Raw genomic sequence first — 27,533 nt, 5'->3', positions numbered from 1 at the left:
CTTGCGCGCGGGCCAGACCCCTCCTTGTGTCTCCCCCGCCGCCCGCGACGTGTCTTTCCTCTTCCTCGGCCTCAGGGCCGGGCTGCCGCGGCGCTGAGGGCCCGGGACGACGGGCTCCCGCTTCCAGCCCCATCCCCCAGGACGGCAGGGCCAGCGCGGGGCTCTGCTGCAGAGCGGGGGTGCGGGCCCGCTACCTGCCCGGCCCCAGCCCTGGTCCCGGCCGCCCCTTCCTGTTGTCAGCCTGCGCTGCAAGTGTGTTTGGCCATGAGACCAGCGGTCTGTGTCGGGTCGGAAGGCCGAGAGAGAGGTGATTCTCTTCCGTTTTCGGGTGAGGCTGGGATTTGGCAGCTGGAGCCCAAGAAGACCAACCAAAACAAACACACCGTAGCATTTTCCTTTTATCCTTCCTTAGATCAGAGTGCCTTACTAACAAGTGCTACGTGCTTACTGGCAGATATATTTTACGACCTGGAGAAGGAATCGCATTTAGCTTCCTTCTGATTCTGGTCATACACAAACTATATGTGCACCTTGTTTAAAAGAAAAATCCTTGTCTAGTGAATTAAAAGCTTATAATGCTTAATTCCAGGGACCTGCTCTGCATTTTTTCTTTTTTTTTCTGCACGAGTAACCTCGTACAGAATTTAGGAGATGGGCTATGAACATCTTTCTGTTTCTCAAGGGCACACTTTGCCTTTGTGTGATTTGCAGAAAGGATTACTTTCCCAGGAAAACACCACAATAGTACCTACTGAGGTGTCCAGTCTCCTGAGTTTCAATCCCAAAAGTATCTTTGTTTGGTGAAGAAGGACCTTTTAATACCTCGGTTTTGGAATGGCTCAAATAAAAGCTTGTTTGGGTGCGTGAGTGCACCAAGTACCATTCATGACTGTAGAACATGGAAGTTGGGGGAGGTGGAGCCACCTGTTATTTCAAAGAATACTTTATTTGCTAATAAAAAAGAAATAGATGTTGGATTACATGTACAATTACTGCCTTTGGGGTAGGTTTCTACACATCAAATTTGTAGTTAAGTCATCTTGAAATTTAATGACCAGTATTTTTTTTTCTCCTAGTTTCAAAAAACATTTGGAAGAACCCAGGAAAACTCTTAAGATTAAGACAGATCCAGGGAATTTTAGTTGGTTTGAGACTACAGTGTTAGTTGTAGGATACAAAACCTGGGGATTTTTTTTTTTTAATTCTTGGCTTTTGACAAATGTACCAGATGTTCTGGTGACTTGAGGTGTTAGTCTTGCTGTGTGTATCAAGTTTTGACAGTTGGGCTGCCTTGAATAACAAGTTGATCAAAAGTAAAATTCTCGTTTAAGATGCTTTTTATCAGAATATCAGAAAAGACAAAAGACAGTGTTAGCCATTTGCCCAGATGTACTCCAGAAACTGATATGAGAGAGTAGCAGTTGGCCCCATACATTTCCTAAGCTTTTTAACAAAAAATCCTTTTGCTATTAAGCATCTTCTACAAATGACCTTGGAATTTTCCACTTGACTTCATCTTTATATAAAATACATAGGAGATATTGCTCAGGTAGCTAAAAAGTAGTTTTAAAAAACCTGTTGGTGAATTTGTGTGTTATTTTAGGCAGTGTCCGGAGTGGGTCCAAAAACTTCACGGAGGACCAGACATCTAGTGGTGTGATCTGTGCCAAAACTTTCTTGTTCCAGATGGTTAATGTTAACTTCATCAGGTCTGAAGTTATCAGTTATTGGGATCTTTGACATTTAACAAAATGATAGGATCAGATGATCATCTTCAGTGATCGAGTTATGTTCACATCAGTACTTGTCTCAGGGCTTCCTGAGTGGCTCAGCGGTAAAGAATCCGCCTGCCAACGCAGGAGCCACAGGTTCCACCCCTAGGTTCAGAAGATCCTCTGGTGAAGAAAGTGGCAACCCACTCCAATATTCTTGTCTGGAAAATTCCATGGACAGAGGAGCCTGACGGGCTACAGTCCTTGGGGTTGCAAAGAGACACGACTGAGCATGCGTGCACAGTACACGTCTCAGTGCTGTTTATGTCAGATGCGATGCTTCACCATTATGGGTGATCACCACCTGTGGAACGGTCCTGTGTTGTTTCGTGCTTGTTTCTTTTTTTTTTTTAATGCTCCACCTTTTTTTTTTTGGCTTCACCCTGTGTTGTGAATCTTTGTAGCTCCCCTAGCAGGTATCAGCCCACGCTGCCTGCAGTGGGAGCGCAGTCTTAACCACTGGACTGCCAGGGAGGTCTGTGTTTGGCGCTTTTGTAAAGCACCTTGTCCCTAGTCTGGGCTTCCCTCATAGCTCTGTTGGTAAAGAATCCGCTTGCAATGCAGGAGACCCTGGTTCAATTCCTTGGTTGGAAAGATCCGCTGGAGAAGAGATAGGCTACCCACTCCAGGATTCTTGGGCTTCCTTTAATGGCTCAGCTGGTAAAGAATCCGCCTGCGATGCAGGAGACCTGGGTTTGATCCCTGAGTTGGGAAGATCCCCTGGAGAAGGAAAAGGCTACCCACTCCAGTATTCTGGCCTAGAGAATTCCATGGACTGTACAGTCTGTGGAGTCACAAAGAGTTGGACGCAACTGAGCAACTTTCACTCACTTCTCTCATCTAAAACACCTTAGGTAAGATGTCTTAACTCTGTAATCAACTTGGGTCACAGGTGAAAGGGATGGCAGGTTTGTCAAAATCTAAAAACTTGGGTTTTAATAATTATTATACATTCCCTGTAAGTGTATTTTGTAGTTGTGTGTAATAACCAGTACGGTTGTCAGGAAGCAGTGTTGAACAACTGCTTTATTTCCCCAGCCTCTGAAGGCCTGTTCCCAGGAGCAGAGGGGAGAACCAGGGACGGCACTGTCGCTCAGAAATCGAGTCAAAACAGAATTCCAAATTATCAGTTGATTGTACCAGATCTTGAGTGTATTTTTGTGTTGCACTTTGCTAACTTATCTTTCTGAGGATCTGATTTTTCATTTGCCTTTGGCAATAAAGTGCCATTGACACTAATTTTACATTTCTAACTACAAAAGGTCTTTTGAGTGCTGAACCTAAAAGGAGCATCAATCCTGAGAATTAGATTGGAACTTAGAATTAGCAAGAATTGATATTGCTGGAATGGTACCTGCTAAAGATGAATTAAACTACAAAGTTAAATATTCTTTATTAAGTTCTAGTGGGGGGAGGTTAGAATTCTGATCTTTGAGTCTTATAGGACTTAAGCTTGGCATCTGTGTCTAAATGTCTACGTTTATTTTAAGTCTTATAATGTAGAAGAAAGTGTATGAAAGCTGACTGACTAGTTTCACTGACAGGATCTGTAAAGGTGTTGAAAGGCATATTGTGAAAACCTATCAAATGGCAAATTGTTTAGGTTTATTGTCATCCTGCTCTCCCCTCCTTAGTCTCCCGGTGCTTGATCCCAAGTCATTGTTCTCTTCAAATACTTGGTTTTACCAAGAGGTCTTTGAAATGTCAGAGATGTTCGGGCAGAAGCCATGGCATTAGAATGAGTCAGACAAGAGCTCAAGTGTTCTCTCAGCTGTGTATTAGCTGTGTGGTCTAGACAAGTTCCTTAACCTCTCTAAGCCTCATTTTCCCCACATATAAGATAGAAACTCCTCTGTAGAGCTGTTGGAATATTAAATGAGATGTTAAACTGCAGCATGGTATCTGGAACATAAATGCTTAATAATCGGTAGCTGTTGATTTATAATTTTTTACTTCTTAAAATATTTCCTTTGGAGTTAGTAAGAATGGGGAAGTTTCTATTGAGAGTTAGCTGGAATGAGTTATTGTTTTCCTGGGTATATTTCTAAAGCCAATTAAGGGAATGCTATTCATTTTATAGGCATAAAACATTTATAATAAGCATATATAAGTATCATAAATTAGTGTTAAGTAATTTGTTCTTGTACATTATTGGTTTGTAACAGTTCATGTTGGACTATTAAAATGCTTCTGAGATTTCTTTAAAAAAATTCTTAAATACTTTTAAAATTTATATTTCTGTTTGAAATTACCCTTGGTGTTCTAGAAAGACTTCACACAGAATCAAGACATCTTCCCAGAAACTTGGAACGTACAAAGCAGAATGTTTGGCTGAGAGGGTCAGGGCATCGGGAGTCAGTCCTGGATCAGATCCAGCTTCGCCTGGAAACAGGAGAGTGTTGGGCAGGAGACCCTGCTGCCTCTTTGCCTTTCCGTCGTTTGTACAGGTGGTAAGACTTGCACACTCAGGGCGCAAGTGACCAGCTGATTTTGATGGCACTTCATAGCTGTGATGTCTAAGTTGTGTTTGTGAATCATTGAATATCCTTGAATTTTTTAAGTTTGCCAAGCATACCATAGTTTTTTTTAATGTTCTTGAAAGGACCCTCAGGATGTGTTCAAGTATATTGATACTCTGTTGAAAACATGGCGCCTCCACTGTGCTCCAGCACAGGGTAGATGGAGCTGGTGATCCCCCTGCTCCACATGCTATTCTTCTATAATTGAAATCAGTTGCATTTTTGGAGGGAACCCCCTAATTTTTTTTGGCCAAGCCCCACAGCCTGTGGGATGGTAGTTCCCTGACCAGGAGTTGACCCTGGGCCCTCGGCAGTGAAGGTGCAGAGTCATAACCAATGGACCACCAAGGAATTCTCTGGGACCTTTTGAATACCTAGCTTAGTAGAAGACAACTGGTTTCTCATAGCTGTTTCTGTATTCACTCTTAAGGTAGGTGGCTTGACATTCATGAAGGGAGAAAATCCAGCCTTAAACAGATAAACAGTTGGAAGTGGGAGGATTGTTTTAATGGACTTTTTAGATAATTGTAGGTACTCTTAATTTTTAACTACCAAAGCTTGCCAGGTGGTAATTTCCATAAAGGTTAACTGTAACAGTCAACATCTCTTACATTAAAATCCATATAGATTTGTCTTATGTTTTGAGTGTGTCTTTTACCTGTGCATTTTTGTGGTAACGCGATGTATTGGTCCTTTGGAAAATACCAGTTCACTGAGTTATGCAGAGCTTCCAGAGCTTCCAAAAGCTGACATTTCACTATAAGTGTCAAAAATCGGGTTCATCAGTGTCACCGTCAGTTTCATCAGAGAAATTTCAGGAATTGGGAGACTGTCAAGCGTATGTTGATAGATTCAAGTTTTCTAAAATTCTGGGTTTTGCTTGAAAGCCTGCATTTTGTCATTGGCAGCAGATAGTATTGTTGGTTTCCTGAAAGGGACAAGACTCGCTTCATTTACATGAAAGTGCCTGACACCCGAGTCTGGACCACAGTTGGTTAGTTCTTTCAAGTAAAAGTGTTGTTCCATGAAATGAATAGCTGATTCAGCTTGTAACTTACTCACAGGAGTGTTTTTCCTCAAGCTAACCACGTACTTCTGTAAGCAGCAGAGTGCTTCATTCCCATTTGGTAACAGGATATTTTAAAAATGGGTCAGTATTTAATAAAGTTAATCATTTTGACCACTTTATCAACAAACATTCTTTGCTAAAGATGGCTTTTTATTTTTTGTCTGAACCACTCGTGGGATCTTAACTTAGTTACTCGACCAGGGTTTGAACCCAGGCCCTTGGAAGTTAGCGCATGGAGTCCTGACCACTGGACTGCCAGGGAATTCCTCCCTCCCCTTTTTTCCCCTATTTTTTAATTTAAATATTAAAAAAAAACTTTTACAATGCTGTGTTGGTTCTGCCATACAGCAGTGCAAATCAGCACATTTAAACGTACCCCTCCTCCCTCTCCCCTCCCCCAGCCCCTCCCTCCACCGGCACAGCGCCAGCCTGGGGTCCCCGTGCCGCACACAGCCTCTCACCAGCTCTCTGTCCTACACCTGATAGTGTGCGTATGTTGATGCTTCCCTATTCGTCCCACACTCTCCCTCCCCTGTGTCTATGTCCACAAGTTCCGTTCTCTATATCTGCGTCTCTATTCCTTCCCTGCAAGTAGGTTGTGGTACATACATACAATGGAATAGTATTCAGCCATTAAAAAAAGAACACATTTGAGTCCGTTCTAGTGAAGTGGATGAACCTAGAACCTGTTACACACAGTGAAGTCAGAAAGAGGAAAACAAATATATTAATGCATATATATGGACTCTAGACAAATGGTATTTGATGAACCGTTTTCTTTTTTTAAATACTGCAAGTGCATGAGTAATGGTGCGGTGTGGTGCCCTGTCTTGATTTACGTGATGGCCAACAGCATGATCTGTGGAGGTCTCTGCACTCTTTGACTCAACAGGACTACTACAGCTGGTTAGCCCACGGAACTCTTAAGTGGAAGAAAGGTTTTCCTCTGGAGAGACAGAGCCAGAACCAAATAAAGGATGGTTTAATGTTCTTTTAGGGGCCATCTGAAAATCTAAATGAGTACCTATCTTGGTGAAAGAGGTTACTTGCAATCCTAAAGTAGTTGGCAGGCTTGTGGCTTCATTCCTTCTACCCTGATAAGTAGCAGATACTGTTGGAGTTTTGGCGATAAAGCAGTGAACAAGAGTTCCCGCCTCAGAAGGTTGCAGTTCCCTGCACTGCTTTTTGTATCTTTCAGATGTGACTGAATTAGGAAGCTCCCATTCACAGCAGAGAGAGCCCCTTGAAATAGGGCTCGTTGAAGAACTCACCCCAGACACTGCCCCCCACACCACCCCCAGTGTTCACCAGAAACTTGGAGAGGCTTTCATGCACATCCTGTAGTAATGATAGTTGTCAGGATAAAGGGATTTAATTTGGGGTGCTAACTAAAGGCTTTGGGAAATCCATACACTTAGAGAAAGGTCTGCTTGGGAGTGCAGTGTCTTCAGTTGGTCCATGGGCTTGTTTTTTAAAACCTAAGCTAAAATTGAAATGTCATGTGACATCTTGGATGGGATCCTGGGACGTGAAAATGACAGACAGTAGGTGAGAGCTAAGAAAACCTGAATAAACTTAGCTTTACTTAGTAAATGTGTTGATGTTGGTTCAGTGATTGTAATCAGTGTGTCTTACTAATGTAAGATGTTAATAGGTAAGGGGGCTGGTAAGATGTTAATGAAATGAGGGGCTGGCTTTTGACAGCCTTACCTTTTTTGCTTATTGTCTCGAAACGAAGTAAATTACACATTTTGACCTTCTTTGCACGGTCAGAGGATTTTGTCTTTGTTGCTTCCTTGCATTTTATTCTCAGAAAGGCAGTCTTACTGAGGTTTATATAAGATCTAGGAAGAGTGCCTCATGGCACGTGATATATGCTAGTGTTTGTGGGCGGCACGTGAACAACCAAAGCTGTTGATGAGCCCTGGAAGCACTGGAGGCAGAGGAGGCCCGATGCTCCAGGTGGCCCAGAGGCTAACACCCAGGCCAGGGCACCTTGTCACTGGTCCTAAATGGCAGCAACGAGACCTACATTCTGCATAGTGGTTTTTGTTCGTTTTTGGTTGTGCTGGGTCTTCACCGCTGCACCTAGGCTTTGTCTAGTTGTGGCGAGTGGGGCTGCTCTGCAGTTGCAGTGGGTGAGCTTGTTGCAGTGGCTTCTCTCGCTGCGGAGCGCGGGCTCGGGGGCATGTGGACTCGGTAGTTGCGGCGCACGGGCTTAGTTGCTCCACAGCATGTGGAATCTGGCCGGACCAGGGATCGGACCGTGTCCCCTGCGTCGATTGACACGCGGGTTCCTATCCTGGCCCCACCAGGGAGGTCCTGCTTAGTTTCTGATTCACTTAGAAGTCTTTCCCAGAAATAACAGCATGTGTCCTTCATTATTGATTATCTTACATACTTTGGAAGCAAATCTTGAGCGCTTAGTTTTGTTTCATCCACTTACTGCTTGTAATCCCCGTCCCATTTATCTCTTCTCTTCTCTTTTCTTACAGTCACCCTTCCTCCAGTCTCCTCTCACTCCTCTTTGTCTTTGCTTATTCACATTATCATTTTGAGTTCAGTGTTTCGTCTGCTGTCTGGAAAATAGAGTTAAAGTGGCTTTTGCTCCACGCTGCAGAGATGGTGCTCATTACTGTCTCCTGAATTTTCCGTCATCTTTTACGTGGGATGTGACTTCTTCTTTGTAGATACCTGGACCTCCTTAGCTGAATTATCAGCTCCTTGCTAGTAGGAACTTAGGTTTAGGTTTGTGCCTAAGGAACTTTGTGACTTAGGAACTGAGTCTTAGGTTTGTGCCCTTAATATGGTGCTCTGTATTTAATAGACATTCAGATACTTTGTTGACTTGAGTGAAGAAATGTGATCACTATAGGATTTTGGTCACACATGGAGTTGAAAGTTGGCTTTCTGAAGTGACTGAGGGTGTAATTATTACTTTAAAACTTTCATATATATATATATATGTAAAATCAATAGGCTGTCCCTGTCGGCAGCAGGCATGAATGGGCAGGACCCTTGCTCGATGGGGGCTGGTGATGGGGCCTGGGAGCGCAGCACAGACCTTCAGCTCAGTCTGTCTCTGAATTGCAGCTTCGCCTCGTCTGTTGCCTGTTTTTTGTCCACAGCTGCTAGTCAGGCTGCTTCTGCGTGAGCAGCGTATCCCGCAGGGTGTTTAATCTACCCATAACACTTCAGAATTGTTATTAAACTTTTATAAAGCAGTCAGTCTTGTGAAGTATTTTTATGGTCAGTCTCAAGCTCCTCTATAATATAAAAATTTGAATATTTGTAAAATAACAGATACAAAAACGGAGGTACAGGGGTGGTTTAGAAAAGGTCCTTCACCAGGCTAAGGTGCCAGATGAGTCTTCTGTGTTTTAACCTGTTTTAGAAAGTGCTTTTGTGTAACATAGCTTATTTGGAGTAATAGTTCCCTCTAAACTTAAAAGTCTCTCCTAAGAATTCTAGCTCAAAGGCTTTCTGACATGTGACTCTTTATTTGATTGGTTGATGACACGTGTATCGTTTTATTACTTGCATGCGTTTGCTCGGGTTTGTCTCAAGTTGCTGGCACACTGTAGGCTCTTGGTAGAGTGAATACACTGAAATCTGTCCGGCTCCAGTCCCGTTGCGCTGTAGTGTCTTCAGTGAACAACTCAGTGAGAAGCTAAAAACCACTCAAGTCCTGTAGAGCCGAGGGCATCAGGTAGGACAGTATTTAGGACTGCCTCTGTAATTTCTTGAAAAAATCTACAGTGTTAAACCACTGGCAGTTGCCTGAGGCTGGGGTGAAACGAGAGAGTTCAAGGGTCTGAGTTCTGAGTTTGCTCTTTCCACAGCTCCTGCTCTTAAAGTACTGCTTGCCTGTTCTTCAGTCTTCATCTTCCCAAAGCCAGAGCTGGCTTCTGATCATCCTGCGTTCTTGCTAGACGCGATCCTTATCAAGGCTCAGGTGGCTTTCTGCACTCAGTCAGAGGCCGGTTCACCCTGTCTCTTCCGTCCTCTGTCCAGCACCCCACAGAAGTTCCCACATGCCCTTTTAGCAAGTCTTTCTCCCTCCCGTGTTCTTGGTTCATTAAAGGTACCCTGCCAAAGTTACCATTCTTTCATCCTCACCTTCTCGTTGATTTTTTTTTTTAAGATCATTTTAGCCCTTTGCCTTTTTATGTATCTGTGTAAGTATATACACAAGCATGTTCGTATGCATTTACAGTTATTTTTGTTTTATTTGTGCTCTTCAGACATAAGCTACTTGAGGGCAAGGGGCTGTTTTCCACCAGGTGTTACTTTAAATGTTTTAAGTTACAGTTGGTTCTCTGTTTTGACAATTTTCCGAGTGTTTGTACTCTTTTTATACATTCAGTACCCAGTCCCAAGGAGTATCTTCCTGAAAATATTTTAGGTTTTATGGTTATTGAAATGCAAAATAAGCCACATTCACTTGTAAGTCTATTTTTCTCTTATTCAAGTGTTGTCTTAAAGGTATTTATTAAACATTTGAGGTATCTGGAATTCATGTCAGGCAAGTTGTGGAATTTCTTTCATGATATTTCTAGCACTGTGTGAATTTTAAAGTTACTTTCCAAGACTTGGTATTAATATTATACCCTGCAGAAGAAAGAGAAGGTTGACTTTGGGCAAACCTTTGACTCATGTGAGGAGACTCATTTGCTTTAAGTGTCTCTTAAAAGTAGCACCTCCCTCTTTTAAATTTTTTTCCTCTACACCTTTTATTTTGAAATCTTTCAGGTCTCCAGTAAAGTTGAAAGAACATGAGACAGTGGACCGTAGTAGAGTCGCAAGTTTCACAGCTGTTTTGTCTTTATGCATTCATGTGCACACACGACATTTGTGCCAGACTCCCTGAAAATAAGTGGCTGTCCTGACTCTTCATTCCTAAGTAGTGTGTCTTCCTGAGAACAGAGGCATCCTGCTAACTGTAGTACCAGTTATCACTCCTAAGAGATTTAATGCTGACAGTAATACTTACACACGCCAGTTTCACATTTCTCCACCTGCTTTTTCTTTTCCGGCTGTTTGTTCTAGGATCCAAAGATCATACGTAGCACTGGTTGTCATTGCGTTAGTCTCCCTGCCTTAAAGAAGTCTTTCATTACTTTTATGCATTTGAGGAGTCTGTGCCCATTTACAGAGGGCATGTCGTTTAAGTTTGCCCCGTTACTGGAGATACTAAGTTCAGTTACCTGTTTACAGTGGCAACTGAGCCTTGCCTGAGTCAGTTAGTACTGTGTTGGTGTGGTTTTCTAATTACATGATTCCTCCTGCATTTTTTAGCTGACATCATTATTAATGTAAAGAAGAGCTCCCCTGCCTTCCATTAATTTTAGCAGACCAGTGTAGGTTCAGAGCAGAATTGGTGAGAAAGTCCCACGTTCCCCTGCCCCCTGCCCGCCCCCACTGTGGACGTCTGCGTTGCAGCAGCGCAGCTGCTCCAGTCAGCGAGCCTGCACTGACGGCTCATCACCCAGTGTCCGCAGTTGGCAATAGGGTTCCCTCCTGACGGTGTGCGTTCCATTCCGTGGGCTTTTGCAAATGTGCAATGGCCCCGTTTACTTTTAAATTGCCTGTAAAGCATTGTAGCTCTCCGCTGCGGGTGGCCTGGTGGTGTCATGTACTCTGCACACGCGCACGGTGCATAAGCAGCGTGTGCAGCGAGCACGTGTGTGGTTTCTCAGGAATTCCCTGTCTTTCATCGTATTGACAGTTTTCCAAATAAAGCTTAGAAAAATTGAGTAACTCCTCCAGGTGAGTATTGGTAGAGCTGGGATTTAAACCACTACCTCTCACATTAGCAATGATGGGATGGAGTCAAGGTCCTGCCACTTGTAAGCTCTGTGAAAGGGAAAGTCGCTCAGTCGTGTCCAACTTCTTTGCAACCCCATGGACTGTAGCCTGCCAGGCTCATCTGTCCATGGGATTTTCCAGGCAAGAATACTGGAGTGGGTTGCCATCCCCTTCTCCAGGAGATCGTCCCAACCCAGGGATCAAACCCAGGTCTCCCGCATTGCAGGCGGATTCTTTACTGACCGAGCCACCATGGACAAGTAAACGCTTCTTGTCTCAGCTGAGGAAATTGCATTGAGGCTTAAGTGAATTAGTCATATGCACATATATTTGAGGACCCAGTGAGGTAGTGCGTGGCAGAGTGGAGAGTATGTATGTACATAGTACTTGCTACACAAAAATCTGTATGAGAGCATATTATCCATCATCAGACAATAGCAAGAGACAGTTGTATTGTGAATGAGTTAAACTTCAGCTTCAGGACAGTAAGTTGGACAGTTCATTTCTGTATGTGTTAGTATTACTGGGTGTGAGGGAGGGCATTGGCTTAGGTTCTATTCTTCCGTTCTTATTTAGGGAATAGGAGAACCCCTTTTCTGTAGGATGTTCTGTTTGGATTTGATCCTCTAGGGAAATCTATGTTTACACAGATTGTGTATTTCTGGACATTTTTGTCATCCAAAAATAGGCATATTTTCCATAAATGAATTTTGGAATTCTTTGTCATTTCAGGACAATGTACATGGTGGTGTGCTGAGTGAGAGGCATTTTCCTTGGCCTCTGGGGCAGGAATGCTCGGGCAAACTTGAATCCTGTCTTTTTCTCCCTCCCAGGTCCCGTGGCAGTGCTGGTGGCCATGGTTCCCGCAGCCAGAAGGAGCTGCCCACAGAGCCCCCCTACACAGCATATGTAGGTAATCTGCCTTTTAACACAGTTCAGGGCGACATAGACGCCATCTTTAAGGATCTCAGCATAAGGAGTGTACGGCTAGTCAGAGACAAAGACACAGACAAATTTAAAGGTGAGTTCAGGGGGTTTTTACTGGGTTATTGTAAGGGGGGGAGAGGGTCTAACGCAGAGGGCTCTAATTATGAAGGTGTTTGGAACATTTGCCTGGTCCAGGTAGTTGAAATAAACATAGCCCTTTAACTCATAGGTCTTCAGTTCTACGTGGCAGGGAGGGGAGGTATTTATAATCTAGTTTGTAGAAACTGTGACACATGCCGGAGTAAATCTGGAGCGTGCCTAGCCTGTGTAGCGGTTCTGTCTCTGCCAGAGAAGGCGTTCCCAGGAACGAAATGAAGAGATGCAACCCGGGGCTTCTCAGGTGTGCATCACTTTGGCTGACTCGTGCACCTGGGGCTGGTTTTCCTGTGATCTGGTTTATTATGAAGTCCAAAGAGTAACCTGGTACTTGTCACTCTACATTTGTGACTTCAGCACATGTGTTTGAGGAAGTGATGGGGTCAGATTTCAGATCAAGTTAGTGTCTGTGGATTAGTCTCTTTAGGGCTCTTGAGCAGAGAAGGACTAAGAATGGGGAATCAAATGGCATTGGCGTCTAGCTGAATGAAGGGAGGTGTGCCTGCATTTAAGTGCTTGATGCAGGGTCCAAGGGCATTTGGTTTGCTTTATTGACCCAGAAATGCACCCATGAAGAGCGCAGAGAGGCTGTGGCGGGGTGGGGGCTGTGCCCGAAGCAGCGGTGTGCTTGGCAGAGTGCTTCTGTATTTTTGTCGTTCTGAAAGCTTTCTCACCTAAGAACCTAGACCCTTTTCATTGTAAGTGATCAAATAATGAAAACCCGTGTACCCGTTAAGCTTGTGGAAGTAAGTCACACTGCGAGGAAGCATTAAGAATTCAAATATAAGGTACAAATACGTGGGTGAATGGTCATTACCGAGGCATTTAGAATGCAGTTTCTCATTTGCTGTGGACATGACCATAAAAAATGATTCCCACTAGGTTTTCTTCCTGCTACTTGGTTAGCATTGAGCCTATTTGGGAACATTTTATCTGAGGGGAATACAAATGTGGGGGTGAAGCCAGCCTCAGGGCCGAGCCAGCAGCAGCAGGTTTTAAGAGTTTGTCTCATACAAGGGCATCTTTGGCAGCTCTAGTGTGAGGCAAGTGTGAGCTCTAGAGGGACCAGGCGGCTGTTGCCTGTTTGAGTTTGGAAGTGGTTTTCTCGGTTCCTCTGAACATTGAATCCACGTGGGAGAGGCATGGATACGGAGGTGCAGGCCGAGCTGGGGACGGGGGGCTCTCCAGCCATTCTTTGTGTGAGCAGATGGTGAACAGGAGAAGTTAGGACGCAGGCTGTCGCGCTTGCCGTCCTAGTGGGGTTTGAGGGTGACTTGTGATCATACAGGAGGGGGAGGGGAGGGTGGTAATACAGGGTGCAGTGTGAGCACAGGGGGCAGTGGGGAGAGGGCTCTTAACCCAGATTTAACCCAGGGGGCAGGGAAAGGGCATGGACCAGAGTGTGGCAAGTAGAAGGAAAGGCTTATTCAGAGGTTTAAGCGGGGAGAGAAGGGTGTGTGGTTTCCTCTGCCAGGAGTGTCCTGTTTACAGGCCCGTGTCAGAATCTAGCATCAAGGACTCGGGTTGTCAATAAAGCACCCAGACTAGCTGTCTTTAATTAGCCTCCTGAAGAGCATGTGCTTGTTGCTGAGGGTGTATTTTTCAGCTTTGTAAAACAGATTTTATACCAACTACCTGAGCGGTAAGTAATAGGCACCTTCAATGTAGTATTCCTTCAAAGCGTGTTTAGTATCCAGTTTGAAATCTGTGTTTTCAAGCCCCGTTAGATGTGTTCAGAAGTTAGAAGTCATTCAGAGGTCAAAACTAACAGCTCTTCAATGATCCAGGCAAGGTTTTAATATTATGGTTAGAAGGTAAAGCTTTATAAAAATAGCTACTATTTCATTGCCAGTTTGGTTAGCACTTTCTGATAGAATATAATTAAGAGGAAGGACTTCCAGGCAAATTCTATTTATTAGAAAGTAAAACATGCTCTTTCAGGTTGTGCACGTCTGAGGCCGTCTAGGTGAAACAGAAGTGGTAGTTGTGATGTAGGGAAGGGTACAGACAGGGTCCCGCCGTGTCTTTAACCTAGAGTCCTGGAGGAAGTCAGGGTTTGTTTTCTCTTACAGGATTCTGCTATGTAGAATTTGATGAAGTGGATTCCCTTAAGGAAGCCTTAACATACGATGGTGCAGTAAGTATATTCGGGTCTTCTCTGTGGTGATAGTCGCTGGATTTTGTCTTGCCAGTACTTACCATATTTTCCCCTTATTAGCTCTTGGGTGACCGGTCACTCCGTGTGGACATTGCAGAAGGCAGAAAACAAGATAAAGGCGGCTTTGGCTTCAGGAAAGGTGGACCAGATGACAGAGGTGATTGGTTCTTATACAACTGAACATAAAAGTTGCTGTATGCCCACTGATTACAAGTCTTGTAGGTTATAGTAGACCTCTTATCTCGTGGGTCTGATTAGGTATTTATGAGCTTTTGAAAACGTGTAAAATCTTATAAAGAATGGATGATGCTTCTGCAAGCCTGGGTTTTTTTCTTCCTTTTGGCAGCAAAAAACTTCTCTAAAATTTCAGTGAGGTTCCCATCACATGAGCTATACGTCTTCCAATGAATTGCCCCATGTTTGTGCAGCAAGGTAATGATCAACCTCAACGTTACCTTTTTTGTGTATTCTCAGGAATGGGCGGCTCTTGAGAGTCTCGTGGTAGATGGGATTTCCGGTGTCAGTATTTAAAGTGTCACCACTTACCCTTTTTGGTGGCCTTGCTGCCGTTGTATGGTTCTTGTGAGTAGCCCGCCTGGCCGGACTGCTGCCTTCGATCCTCTCACAAAAGAAACTTTCCTGAAAGGTACCCAGGCACGCATCAAGTCTCTATTAGAGCCTCTGTTTTGGGGTAGGACTTCAACGACTCTACTGGAGCCCAAGTTGAACTGATCCACCTTGTTTTGTTACCATTTCTTTGCTCTTACACATGCCTGTATCTTACACTGAGTCTTTCCCCTTGATGGGGTCTAGTGCGTACGGCACGAATAGAGTAGTGTTATTTCTAGAAGTAGTGTGGAGGTTCTAGAAGCTTACAGAAAGCCTCATACTAATGGTTCCTGGTGGCTCCCTCCTAGATGGTGAGAAGTAGTCCTGTTGACCTCTTTGTTTCTTAAAGGTGGACATAGTCCACTTGATGATTGCTTTTCTTAACTCAGCGAAGCAGACTTGTGGGCACCTCCTTGTGTCAATCCGTGAGGTCAGTTTGCATGCCAGGCTTTGAAGAGTTGATGTTCTAAACATTTCTCATCTCTCTCTCTCTCTTTTTTTTTTTAATGATGAAAGTAGTTAATATTTGGTCAAAATGTCCATTGTAACCATAAGGTAGAAAATGAAACACAGGTCTGTTTTCTTTCCTGTAAACTGGAGATCCTCTGTACTGGCCACCTTGTTAGAGGAGAGCATTAGTGCCTCCCTGCAACCCTATCATCCCCCTCAGAGCAAAACTCGATAGAAGGTGACTGCCAGGTGTGGGAAGAACTGGTCTTGGGAGTCAATTTCTTAAAGAATTTATTTCCAGTACTGCTTTAGCTAAACAGATGGCTACTTATATCTCTTGAATGATTTAATTACCCCAGATCCTATAGCCAGTCAGAAACGAGCTTATTCACAGAAGTACAGCATAACCCAGTAGACCTGTAGTTTTATGTGTAAGCTCGTTTCTGATTGAAAAGTGCAGCAAAGTCATCTCAGAGCCACCTCAGGGGTAGTTAGTGACTCAGTGAGTGGTGGCCCCCATCTGCCAGTTCTGCATTCCCTGGTACTGAAGAAATGGCACAGCGAGTTCCCAGCTCTGAAGGTTACCAGAGGAACCAACACCTTTCTACTGTTCACTTAGCTTGGGTTTTTGTAACTCTGAAGCAAAACATACAGTGAATGTAGCCAGAGAAAGTACCTTGAGACCAGCCGGTGTAGACTGTACTGTATCTAGAACCAGCAGTGCCCAGGCGGTGGCGTACAGCCTGTGCAGGTTATCTCTATAGGTAGACCTCTCTGACTCTTTAATGATGTCTGTTTTTGACACATGCTCTTGTTAAAAAGAAAAAAAAAACTCAAGCAATACAAAAAATAGAAGAAAGCAATTAAGGTCCCTGTCAACCAGAAATAGACAGTATGTTAAACTCAACTTTGTAAAGAAAGCTCAGAAGTTTCTCATGGGTAGTGTGCCTCCTAGAGATCTGTCATCAGACTTGATGGAAAGATGGCTGTTAATGTCAGACCATGCTTATGTAAGAAGAGATCTTGAAGCGAGGTGGAGTTGGTCGTTAACGCCAACGTACACTGGCTTGTTTTCTCTCCCCTGCTGTGCTTTGTCTCATGGTGCTGGACGGGGTAGCGATAGCAGTTGTGTTTATGTGCCTTGTCTGTATGGCTGTGCGCCTATTTGTTTTATGCTAAACTCCGAAGCAAAAATTAATCTCATTTAAGGGGAATTTACTGTCATACTTAGTGAGGAAAGGTACACTTGACAGTTTAGTTTGGGGGAAATGTCAGGTTAATTGTTTGAGTACTGATTAAGTTGGTTAATGAATGGTGAATGCTCTGGTTGTTAAAAGTGATTTCACAAAGAACCTTAGACTTGATTATATGTGTCCAGATTAGGTTTTCCCCCAGAGCAGTGCTCCTGCTGGTCTAAGTCTTTTTACAATTGTTTTTCATTACTTGTTTTGTTCAAAATGGAATTGTTCAAACAAGTAGTCTCTGAACTGAGTTTCAGATAACTTCATCAACTTACAGATTCCTTGCTACCTTACCGTTCACGGTAGTTGGTTGTCTGTATTCACAGTGTTGGGTTGTTGCAAACACCCAGGTAGCGGATCCTGAGCCATTGTTCCTGGGGAAATACTTGCCATGGTGAGGCTCAGGCCTGTGAGCCTTTGGTCATGTTTTTGTCAACCAGTCGATACATCACCCTGTTTAATATATATGCAGTTGACCGGTTAATGGTAAACTCACAGGTGCTGCCTGAGAAAGGCTTCTCTGACCAGGCGCGCCCAGCCTTCTTGGTCTTCGGAGCACTAGGAGCACGTCACTGCGATGTTCACTCACAAAGAGCGCAGAAGAGCAGAAAGCGCAGCGCTAACTGGGCTGTGAAGAGGGCGCTCGTTTGTGTGAGCCGAGGCTTGTTGGTAACTTGATTGGAGTACACGTGTCAGGTGGCAGGCCTGTCCCTGCCCCGTGTGTGTCAGAATGACAGCAGAAGGCCCCAGGTATTGATTTCGGGATTACAGATCAGTTTTAGTGAGTAGACAGATTTGCAAACATGAAATCTGTGAATAAGGGGGACCGACTTCCTCAAGCTCAGGATCCTTCCTCAAGGATAAGTTCCTACAAAGCTTTGAGCAGTGACACCATCCTTGGAGTGAATAAAAGTAGTCACCTTCAGGAGCTTAAACAGAGAGGGCAAGCGCATTTGTTTAATTATGTCTTAAATTTTTATTGAAAGCTAAAGGTGGTACTGTTAAAAGGTTATCTTAAAACAATTCGTCCCCCTCCCCAATGACTTTCAGTTAAATACAAAACAAAGTAAGGCTTAAGGTTCTTAAAAGTCCATTGAGAAAATGGTTTTCACACTGATGACAATTGCAGCTTACTCTAATTTTAAATAAGATGCGATTTACTTATTTTAGCGGATGCACAAAGGATTGGGGGTGGGGAGCCCTTTGCAGCTGTAAGAGGTGTGGGTTGGATGTGTGGTTCCTGCTCTCTGACTCCCTCTTTGGGAAGGGAGTGGGCCTGATGACAGCTTTGTTTACACACGGGTGCTTTGCTTTTAGAATGATCCACACCTGAATGGCAGCAGAAACTGGAAAAAGGGGAGTGGTCACCCAGAGGTGACTTGGTGTTTTTATTTTGTCTTCACATCTAGCTGTGTGTGTGTGTGTGTGTGATTTTGCATTCTAAATTACTTCTAAATTTCAGGTTTATCTTTTTTTTTCTTAACAACTATAGATGATAATCAAAAACAATAAAATGTGCTTTGAGGAGTTTTGTTTTAAGCCTTATTAGGATATAGTCTTACTGGCTTTCCCTGCAAACTTAAGAATTTAAACAGCTCCTTTCATTTTTCTCTCCTAAAATTCTTTTTCTTTTTAATCTTCTATGATTCAAAAAGTGTCAGTGTTGAAATTGCCCAGCAGATTAACATTTGAACCCGTTTTAAGTGCACTTGATCTCGGAAAAATTTCTGATGCTGGACACACTAAAGAATTTTAAATGGAGCGCAAACAGTTCACACAGCTGTATAATCAGCTTTGAGGCGGGAGTATAAAAAATCCTTTGTGGTTCTCTTCCTTCCACAGGTTTCAGGGATGACTTCTTAGGAGGCCGGGGAGGGAGTCGCCCAGGTGACCGGCGAACAGGCCCCCCGATGGGAAGTCGCTTCAGAGATGGCCCTCCCCTTCGAGGGTCCAATATGGATTTCAGAGAACCCACAGAAGGTACGACGGTGGTGTGTAAACGGGTGGCAGGAGGGCGCCTTCTCATGACGCCTCGATAAACCGCGCTGTGTTTCCTCCCCGCAGAGGAACGAGCACAGAGACCACGGCTCCAGCTTAAACCTCGAACAGTCGCAACGCCCCTCAATCAAGTAGCCAACCCCAACTCTGCCATCTTCGGGGGAGCCAGGCCCAGAGAGGAAGTCGTTCACAAGGAGCAAGAATGAGCTTGCGGTGGGGAGGGAATGGGGTATGGGGGGCGTTAGAGCGAGACCACAGCCTGGTTGGCCCCCCGGACCGGCAGTCCTGCAGTTACCATTCCTGCGCCTGACCTTTGTCCTCCTTTCTTACAACGGAAACACAGAGCTTGTGAGTGCATGTCAGCAGTTAACAAGTGGTTTTTAGTACATTCTTGGCTTTGCTGTATCTACCTAGTGCCCGTTTTGTGCTTTTTTTCCCCCCGCCACTCCTTTCCCCTTTTCCTTCTGTCCTTTTCCCTTCTTGCTCCTTGTCTCCTTCCAGCACACAAGTTTCTCTAGAGGGGCAGAGGCGGCCGCCGTGCGGGAGTTCTCTGGGTTGAAGTGCTGCTTCATTTCTCTCCATTGCTTTTGCCTTTTACTTCTGCCACACCGGCCTTTTCCTTTGCCTTTTCTCAGTGCTTCTCTTCTGACCTGCATGTCGAGTTCTGTATTGCTGTGGCTTCCAAGGAAGAAAGCAAGTCCCACGTTGGATAGCCCCTTGTTTTTAGTCAGCTGTGATCAACAGACAGCCTTTGGGACACCTTGCTTTCAAAACAAGGATAAAGTATCTGTTGATCTCTGCAGATTCCTTCCTATAACTATTTATAGGTAGTCCTGACTCCACTACCCGCTTCCCAGATGGGCTGTTCACGCAGAAGAGGCTCACGTTTCACACAGCAGAACCCGAGAGAATGGTGTGAACTGTCGGTGGGGAGTGCATGCAGGAGGCAGACTGAGTGCCCTGCTGTGCTCACCTGTGCTTATCACTCTTCTAGCATCGTGTCCACGCTGGTCTCCCTCGGGAACCAGCTGTGTCAGAGGCCCCTCTGTGGCTGGATGTCTAGCTTGCTCCGCCAGGCACAGCGGTGCTTTGGGGGCCGCAGAGGGCGGTGCTGTGCTGGGCTCACCCCGTGCGGACACGGCTTCCTCTTGGGCCCCCACGGTGTGTCCGGCCTCCCTCTCTGGGCTTCGCTGTCCCCCAGTGTTAGGTCACAGTGAGAGCCTGTGCTTCCCACCGCCCCTTAATTTTGGAATGAAAATGGGCCTAGGATCTGGCACTTTACTCTCTCACTTGATGAATTGAGAATTTGACTATGCAGATCTGTCAGGTAACAGGGAGGTGGCCCAAGGTCACCAGGTCTCAGCTTCAGGACGTCACTCCCACATAGAGTGTTCAGCTCTCACCCAGGGCCGGGCAGCTAGGCAGCAGCTTTTGAGCTCAGACACCTATGTGTGAACACATTTTTCAGCACCTGAGTCCCAGTTCATCCCACTGGGAGCAGTCCGGGCTCGGCTAGAGCCCCGGAAAAGAGAGACCCTCACCAGCAAGACTGGAGGGCCGGGGCAGCCGGGCCTGGGCGGCGCGCTTAGGAGACAGCTCCTCGTTAGCTGCCGCCCTCGGCTTCTCCCTGTCCCCAGGTCTCAGCAATTCACAGAACTCTGCCTCCTGTCGTTCCTTCCACCTGTCATCTTTGCTTCTGAGATAAGAACCATTTGTGTAACACCAATACTTACCTAAAGAAAGACATGCATTATGTGGTTGTAATCAAACCTGATGCTTTCAGATGACCTACTTACATCTCCAATGTGGAAAAGATTAAGAACAAAACAAATTCATCTAAACTTCTGGGCAATCCAGTTGACTTTTAAATGTAAGAATGGAATTCCAAACACTTAACACATTCAGCTATATGACAGAAAGTAAATCTATGGATATGGTATTTTGTGAATGATCTTTTAAATAAAAGAAAACCTTACGTAATATTTAATGCTTGTCTTTATTTTTTTGAGTTGTTTTTTAGCTGCTCATAAAATTAACAATTTTATATTTGAAAAGTCATGTCCAAATTTAGTAGGATGTCCTATTCAGTGGGCAAAGCCTCTTGCTTTCAGAAGTTACAAGATTTGTGAGCTTATTTTAGAAGCTTGTAATGATTAGAAATGGGATGCCAATTTTTCTCTTTTTTCCCCCATAAAAATAATTTTCCTAACAAATCTTAGATGGTGTAGCCATAGGTTTTGGCTGGGTAATCCTGGGCGTGGCCCTCATGCTGGTGCTGGGTGTTGCTGCTCGGCAAGCAGATTGTATGTCGAGGAGGCGCCCAGCATGTGTGTAGTTTGGTGGTTCCTCTGACCCAGTGGGCAAGGTGCGGGCTGCAGGTGGCGTTGGGGAGAGGCCCGACTGCTGGGGAAGGTGGCGAATCGGCTTACCTTGAGGTCGGAGCCTAACTGCAACTTAATCTGGAGAAATGAGCGGGGAGGGTGGGTGTGTTCCAGCAAGTGCCTGAGCGACTGTTGACTTCAGCGGCTCCCCAGCAAGAGGACTTGACGTCAGCTGGTGTTTTCATTCAGAGGGGAGCGGGAGCGTCCCTGAGGCTGAAAACCCTCTGCTCAGAGTTAAGCAAGTGGGACTTGGTCTCCTGGAGGGGTTTCCTGGAACTGGTGGGCAGGGGCTTGAAAACCAAGTCTGATGATGAGAAGCCTTCCCACGGATTCCGTCTGCAGACCCGTGGACCTCAGAAGGGTCCTCTAGGTCTGCCAGCCGTTCAGAGGTTTCTTGTGATTGAAATGAGACTGCAGCTGACTCTGCCTCCCCCAGATGCGACTGTAACTACAGTGGTCGCTTCTTCACAAGCACCATTTTTAGAGACCACGAAAATCATTTTATTTTTTTTTGAAAATCATTTTAGTACCTGCATCGAAGGTATGTCTTTCCCCCAAATAAGCACCTGAATAAATAGGGTCAGTTTCGCAAATATTTGTACTAACTATGTGAATGTTCCACAGGTCAGTTCAGACGGATCGTTGACATATGGTTTCTCTCTGCTATTCTTGAACTGGCTTCAGAGAAACTGATTTTAGTAGAGCGCCAAGTGAGGCCCTTTTAATAAGGGGTTCAAGTTTCTAAGAATGTTCTTAACTCGGAGTCCATTTTGTCAAGAGGCCGGATTGTTTCTCCAGGTCCCAGGAGAGGACAAGTTTCCACAGCAGGCTTCCAGAAGCCTGAGTTTCCCATCCTGTCTCTAATGTTCCTTCAGGGAGGTCCCGGTGAGCTGGGAGCAGAAAGAGGGCAGTGGTCAGGAGGGCTGTATGTAGAAGGACGGGGTTGCGAAGTTGTACCTAGCGTTCCCTCTCAATTTGTGATTACTAAGGATTAGCCTGGTTCTTTCCGAGAAGGAAATTTCTTGGTAGAGATTAAGTCTAGAAGAACTGATTCACTTGAGTTTTGTAAAGCCACTCTGGCTCGAGACCCGCTAGAAACAGTGTTTCTTTGCTATGTCAGGAGACGGTGCAATGCAACCTCTAGATACTGTGTGCTTGCTTTTTTGTTTTTTTTAAAACAACCCTACTGTAATTAATCTCTTCACAAGTTGCACTTCGAGTACACTTTGGCTTCCCTTCAGACCTCAAATTCCAAATGGCTGTTGAGGTTGTGCAGGGTCACTTGCGCCACGACGGGGTTCAGTGTTCGGAATGGCAGCCTCACTAGGACCTGATGGCCCCATGCTGTCAGCGGGGCTGCTCAGCCCCCTGGAGGATGGAGTCAGCGAGCTGTTTCCGGCTCAGCTGCCGGTGCTGTCAGCAAAGAGGGACTCCTCACCAGCGCTTTTGTAGGGACGTCAGGGAGCGAGCCCGACAGATCACGTCCCGACCTTTCTGATGTCACCGATGGCTCTCCTGGTTCTCCCCACCCTCCCCAGTTTGCTCAGCCTGTAGGGCAGTGAATCACCCTAAAAGGTTCCCCTGAGGGGAGGCTGGGCGGACAGCAGGCTACTCTGGGCCCCTGGGCCTGGCCACTTCTGCCCTTATTGGTGAAGAGCTTTGCTCTGTCTTTTGCATTTTCTTGGCCAATCTTTAACACCATTGAGATGTTTGTGTTGCTTTTTATTTGAGGCTAACAGGGTTAAAAACACATCTAGTATCTAAGAGTTTTCCTTTTGCAGTTTTTTGTCATGAGAATGAGCCAGAATAATGAAAGACTTTATTTAATTATAACCTATAACTAATCTCTTCCCACATCTGTAACCACACTCTAACTGTAAAATATTAAATATACAAACAAAAGCGTGCTCCTTTGCAGTGGTGGGCTCTTTGGTTTTCAGTTCAGGAACTTTGAGAAAATGTTTCCTGTACCTGTTCACCATGGGACAGAAGGCAATAAAATCATTACTGGCCTGGAAACTTATCTTTTCTAAGCGGGATAGGGAGGCAGGGAGATGAGAGATGCTTTCCAGGTCACTGAAGGGTTCTGTAAGTAGCACCAGGATTCCTTGGAATTGGTAGAAGTCTCTCACGTGCATTACACTCCTGAAATACAGAATATACTCAGATTTTTTTAAGTAATATTTCAAAATATAAATGATGATGTTACAAACTAAAAACACATGAAGTATATGAAGATTTCCTGCAAATTGGTAAGAGAACAAGAACTCAATGGAAAACTAAGCACCAGTGAACAGGCATTTCACAGAAGAGGAAATAAAGTGCTCAGCCTCATGAGCAGTCAAGGACCTGCATCAGGACTACAAAGAAAATACTATTTTACGCCCATCCAAACAGCAAAGATGGAGAAGCCTGACAAACCAGTTGCTGGCAAGTTTGTGGGTCTTCACATGTTACAAGTGAGAGTCAGTGAGTACAGCCACTGTGGGAATTAATTTGAAATGAGCATTAGCCCGAAAATTGAATGGTCCCACATTCTAGCCCAGCAGTTCCTCTCCCAGAGATCCACCCAAGAGAAATAACAGCCACACTGCTGTGTTAATTTTATACACACACACACACACACACAAAAAACACTTTACAAATACCTATATACAGAATAGAAAACAAAGTCTTTTAACTATGTATAGCACAGGGAACTAAATTGAGTATCCTATGATGAACCATAATGGAAAAGGATTTTTTTTTTAGAAATGTGTATGTATAACTGAATCACTTTGCTGTACAGCAGAAAGTTATAACAGTGTAAGTCAACTATACTTCAATTTTTAAAAAGTACTTTGAAGGCTAAAATACACAGATGACAAAAACATCACTTCGTTGTGGGGAAGGCAGAAGAATGAGGGAATATTCTTGGTTCCGCTGGGTAGTGAGCTCATGACCAAAGATAAATGCCACATATGCCTGGGCGTGAGGGGGCAGGAGTGATTCTCGTTTGAATCGTAAGTGGCAGCAGCTTTATAGACAGGCTCCAGGGGCTTCTAGAATGTTGTATATGCTTCTCTATGTGCATATACCTGAAGAAAATCCATGACTTCCCATCAGCCTTGAAAGGACGTATGACCCCAGAAGATTCTCAGCGTCAGCGTTAGAACTTAAGTTCTTAGAACTGCTGTGTTACTACTTAGCTTGCTTCTGTGATGGTTGTGCACACAGCTGACACTCAGCTGTGAGCGGAAAAGCCAGACAGTCCTGTTTGGAGTGATGAAGACAAGACGGTGGTGATGGTTGTACGAAACTGAATAATTAATGCCTCTGAGTTGCCCACTTAGAAGTGGTAAAAATGGTAAATTTTATGTGACCTGTATTTTGTCACAACTTAAAAAAAACACCAGAAACCATTGAGTTGAAAAAAGAGTGGGGGACACTAGTATTTATACAACTGGACACAAAATGGCTAATGGTGGAGAGGGGTTGAAATGTCTAGTTTTTAAAAACTTATTTTCTAACTCACATCTGAATGATCTATAAATAAAATGGAACTTTGAGGAATTTCAGAATTGCCTAAAAGCGGGCAGTAGAGGCTCCTGGATTCAGGAATGGATTCAGATTGAGTGGCTCCTCCTCCCACTCAATTTCAAAAAGGGTCTTTGGGTTGAGAGACCCTTGTTTTTATAGATGGAAAATGGGCTCAGAGAGGATCCTGGGTGCCACGGTGGACGGACCCCGAGGCTTTGCTGGCAGTCAGCAGTCGACTCCACATCCTCCATAAATAAGAAGGCCCTTGACAGAAGCCAGCATGTGAAACAGCTCAATTCCCACTAGACACGGCCCTTCTGTCCCTCTCTGCAGATGGAGAAACCTGGACAAGCACACAGCCCAGGGTTGGATGGGACCAACACAGACTTGTCCCAGTGGGTGAGGAGGGGCCGGGCGGGCGGTCCCAGCGAGCCCCTGAACCCACGAGTGGTGAAAAGACAACAGGCTTTGGGGTCTGGGTTGAAACCCAGCTTAGCCTCTCAGCCTCCAGCCAGCTTGCCCAAGAAAACGAAGGTCTTCCTGCAAGAGTTGCCAAGGGACTTACGCGTAGCGCTGCCCCCACATGGAACGAGGGAGGCAGCCGCGGTTCTCAGGCGCAGGTTTGGCAGTCAGGTGAGGTTGGCTTTAGCCCTGCTGCCCGCACCTGCAGCGGTGAGGACAGCCAGCGCTCAGGGCCCACGAGGTAGCCCAGGTCCCCGCGCCACCCTTCTCCCCCACAGGGTGGCAGCAGTGAGCACCCAGCCCTGGCGGTTCTGTTCTGCTTCCCACTGGGCCCCTGGCCCTGTCCCAGCAGAGGGGGGCCCAGAGCTGGGGAGCTCAGGCTCCGAGATGCCAGACAGATGCGGGCTTGAGGTGCGACCCCTGTGGGCTTCCTTGGGGCCCCTAGCAGGTGGGTAAGAGTTCAGTGGCCTCGGGCAAGTTGTTCGATGACCACTAACAGGAGGTGCTGGGGGACCCGGCCACCTGTCCAGCACCTCCTCACCTCTACGGCCGGATGCTGGGGCAGCAGGTGGAGGGAGTGGCCAGCTCTGCACCTCTATGAGCCTCATCTGGAAAATGGGAGTAAGGGGGCTCCCGGGCCTGGAGGAGCGGTCACGCATGTCCTTCCTTCTGCCCTTCACCTGGGTCTCCCTTCCTCTGGTGCCGGTGTCTGTCCACTCCATCCATCTGTCTTTGCCTCTAGCTGTTCATTGTGTCTGCCCTGGCACGCGTCTGCCATGCATCTCTGTGTGTTGGTGTGTCTGTTTCTCTTTCTTTAGCATGTGTATCTCTTTCTCTGTGTGTGTGTGTCTCTGTCTCTGGTTTTCTGTGTGTGTGTGTGTGTATTTTAGTGTGGACATGTATTTCTGTGTGTGTGTGTGTGTGTCTCTCTGGTTTTCTCTGTGTGTGTGTGTGTGCGTATTTTAGTGTGGACGTGTATTTCTGTGTGTGTGTGTGTGTCTCTCTCGGGTTTTCTGTGTGTGTGTGTGTGTGTGTGTATTTTAATGTGGATGTGTATTTCTGTGTGTGTGTGTGTCTCTCGGGTTTTCTGTGTGTGTGTGTGTGTGTGTGTGCGTATTTTAGTGTGGACGTGTATTTCTGTGTGTGTGTGTGTGTCTCTGGTTTTCTGTGTGTGTGTGTGTGCGTATTTTAGTGTGGACGTGTATTTCTGTGTGTGTGTGTTTAGTGTGTTCGTGTCTTACTCTCTGGCCGCCTGTGTGTGTCTGTGCAAGCACCCCCGTTTCATTCTTCATTCCCTTTCTCCTGTCTCTCTGTGTGTCTCTTCCTCCCTGAGACGGGTTCACGCGTGTGTGTTCAGCGTGCATGTTGCGTGCGTTTGTGTTTCCATGTCTTCTGTCTCTCTCTGTCTCTGTGTCTCCCCGCCTCCGATTTTGCAAGCGGGGCCTGTCCGGCAGAGCAGCGGATGTGTGAAGGCTGATTCAGTGGCTGACAGGAAGCCCGTCGCCCTGCCTGCTGCCCGCCAGTGTCTGGCATTGGCATCGGCTCGGGCAGGTGTGCGTACTCAGGATGAGGTGGCCGCAGTGAGGAGGCCCCCCGCTTTCAGGTAAGCCTTTCCCAGGGGTACCTGGAGCCTGGGCCTGAGGCCAAGGGCCTGAGGCTGCCCCCTGACACCCCGGGGGGATGGGAGAGGCCCTGGTGTCCTGGCAGGAGCATCTGGTTGCCCACTGGGTGGGCCAGGAAGAAACCAGGACACCCCACACCTCCTTCCTTAGCCCCCGCCCTGTCCTGGTGCCCCCCCCCGGCTAGGAGCCCCTTGCCCCAGCCCCTGCAGCACCCCGGGGGCAGTTGTTTCTGGGGCTCTGGCCCCTCTCCTGCCCTCGCCTTCCCCGGCCCAGCCTGCACAGCCCTGGGAAGCACCCAGGGTGGTCCCACCACTTCCAGAGACGGCTGAGGGGCCAGGACAGGGCTCCCGGGGGCTCAGAAGCTTTGGTTTCTTCATCTGTAAAATGGGACTGTAAATACCCTGCCGCGGAACTATGGGAGGATGGGAGAGGCGCTCCGGGCGAGCAGGCCGAGGTCCTGCCCCAGGCCCCGAGGAAGAGCTGTCCGGGCCGCCCCACCCAGCCCCCAGCCTGGCCACCAGGTCCCTGCTGGGGGGGTCGAGAAACTACAGGCCCTGGGGCGCTCCCAGTGCCCTGCTCTGTCAACAGGAGGCCATAGCCTTCCCCTTCCCCTGCCCAGAACAGGAGCTTCCCCGGGGCCCTGCACCAGCGCCTGAGCATTAAGCACCTCCATTAGAGACCTCTGGTCAGCCTCATCTGAAGGCCAAGGTTCTCTGGGGAAACAGAGTAGAGCCCAGCAGATAAAGCCTTCCCAGGGCTGGGATGGAAACCTCTTGACTCCATCCCTACCCCGGCGGGCCTCAGTTTTCCCATCCATAGCCAGAGGAGGGCTGGGGGGCTGG

General features: G+C 46.2%; 2 protein-coding genes across 5 annotated transcripts in view; both read left to right on the top strand.

Annotated features, from left to right (window-relative positions):
• Nucleotides 1-20,694, top strand: part of EIF4H (eukaryotic translation initiation factor 4H) — a 21,422-nt gene extending 728 nt beyond the window's left edge. The window contains exons 2-6 of the mRNA XM_010854346.1: nt 11,799-12,189; nt 14,324-14,388; nt 14,470-14,566; nt 18,552-18,689; nt 18,774-20,694. Of these exons, the coding sequence (XP_010852648.1) occupies nt 11,799-12,189; nt 14,324-14,388; nt 14,470-14,566; nt 18,552-18,689; nt 18,774-18,913 (831 nt within the window). The 3' untranslated portion in view covers nt 18,914-20,694. The remainder of the gene's footprint in view (nt 1-11,798; nt 12,190-14,323; nt 14,389-14,469; nt 14,567-18,551; nt 18,690-18,773) is intronic.
• A 5,822-nt stretch (nt 20,695-26,516) lies between these two features.
• LAT2 (linker for activation of T cells family, member 2) overlaps nt 26,517-27,533 on the top strand; it is a 15,616-nt gene continuing 14,599 nt past the window's right edge. For all 4 annotated transcript variants that reach the window (XM_010854284.1, XM_010854285.1, XM_010854282.1 and 1 more), the window contains exon 1: nt 26,517-26,672. The gene's annotated coding sequence lies outside the window, so the exon portion shown is untranslated. The remainder of the gene's footprint in view (nt 26,673-27,533) is intronic.

The sequence above is a fragment of the Bison bison genome, unplaced genomic scaffold, assembly GCF_000754665.1.
Source record: "Bison bison bison isolate TAMUID 2011002044 unplaced genomic scaffold, Bison_UMD1.0 scf7180017864340, whole genome shotgun sequence".
In the NCBI taxonomy this organism is placed as follows: Eukaryota; Metazoa; Chordata; class Mammalia; order Artiodactyla; family Bovidae; genus Bison; species Bison bison.
The sequence above is the reverse complement of the archived record's forward strand: the minus strand, read 5'-3'. Positions and strand labels throughout refer to the sequence as shown.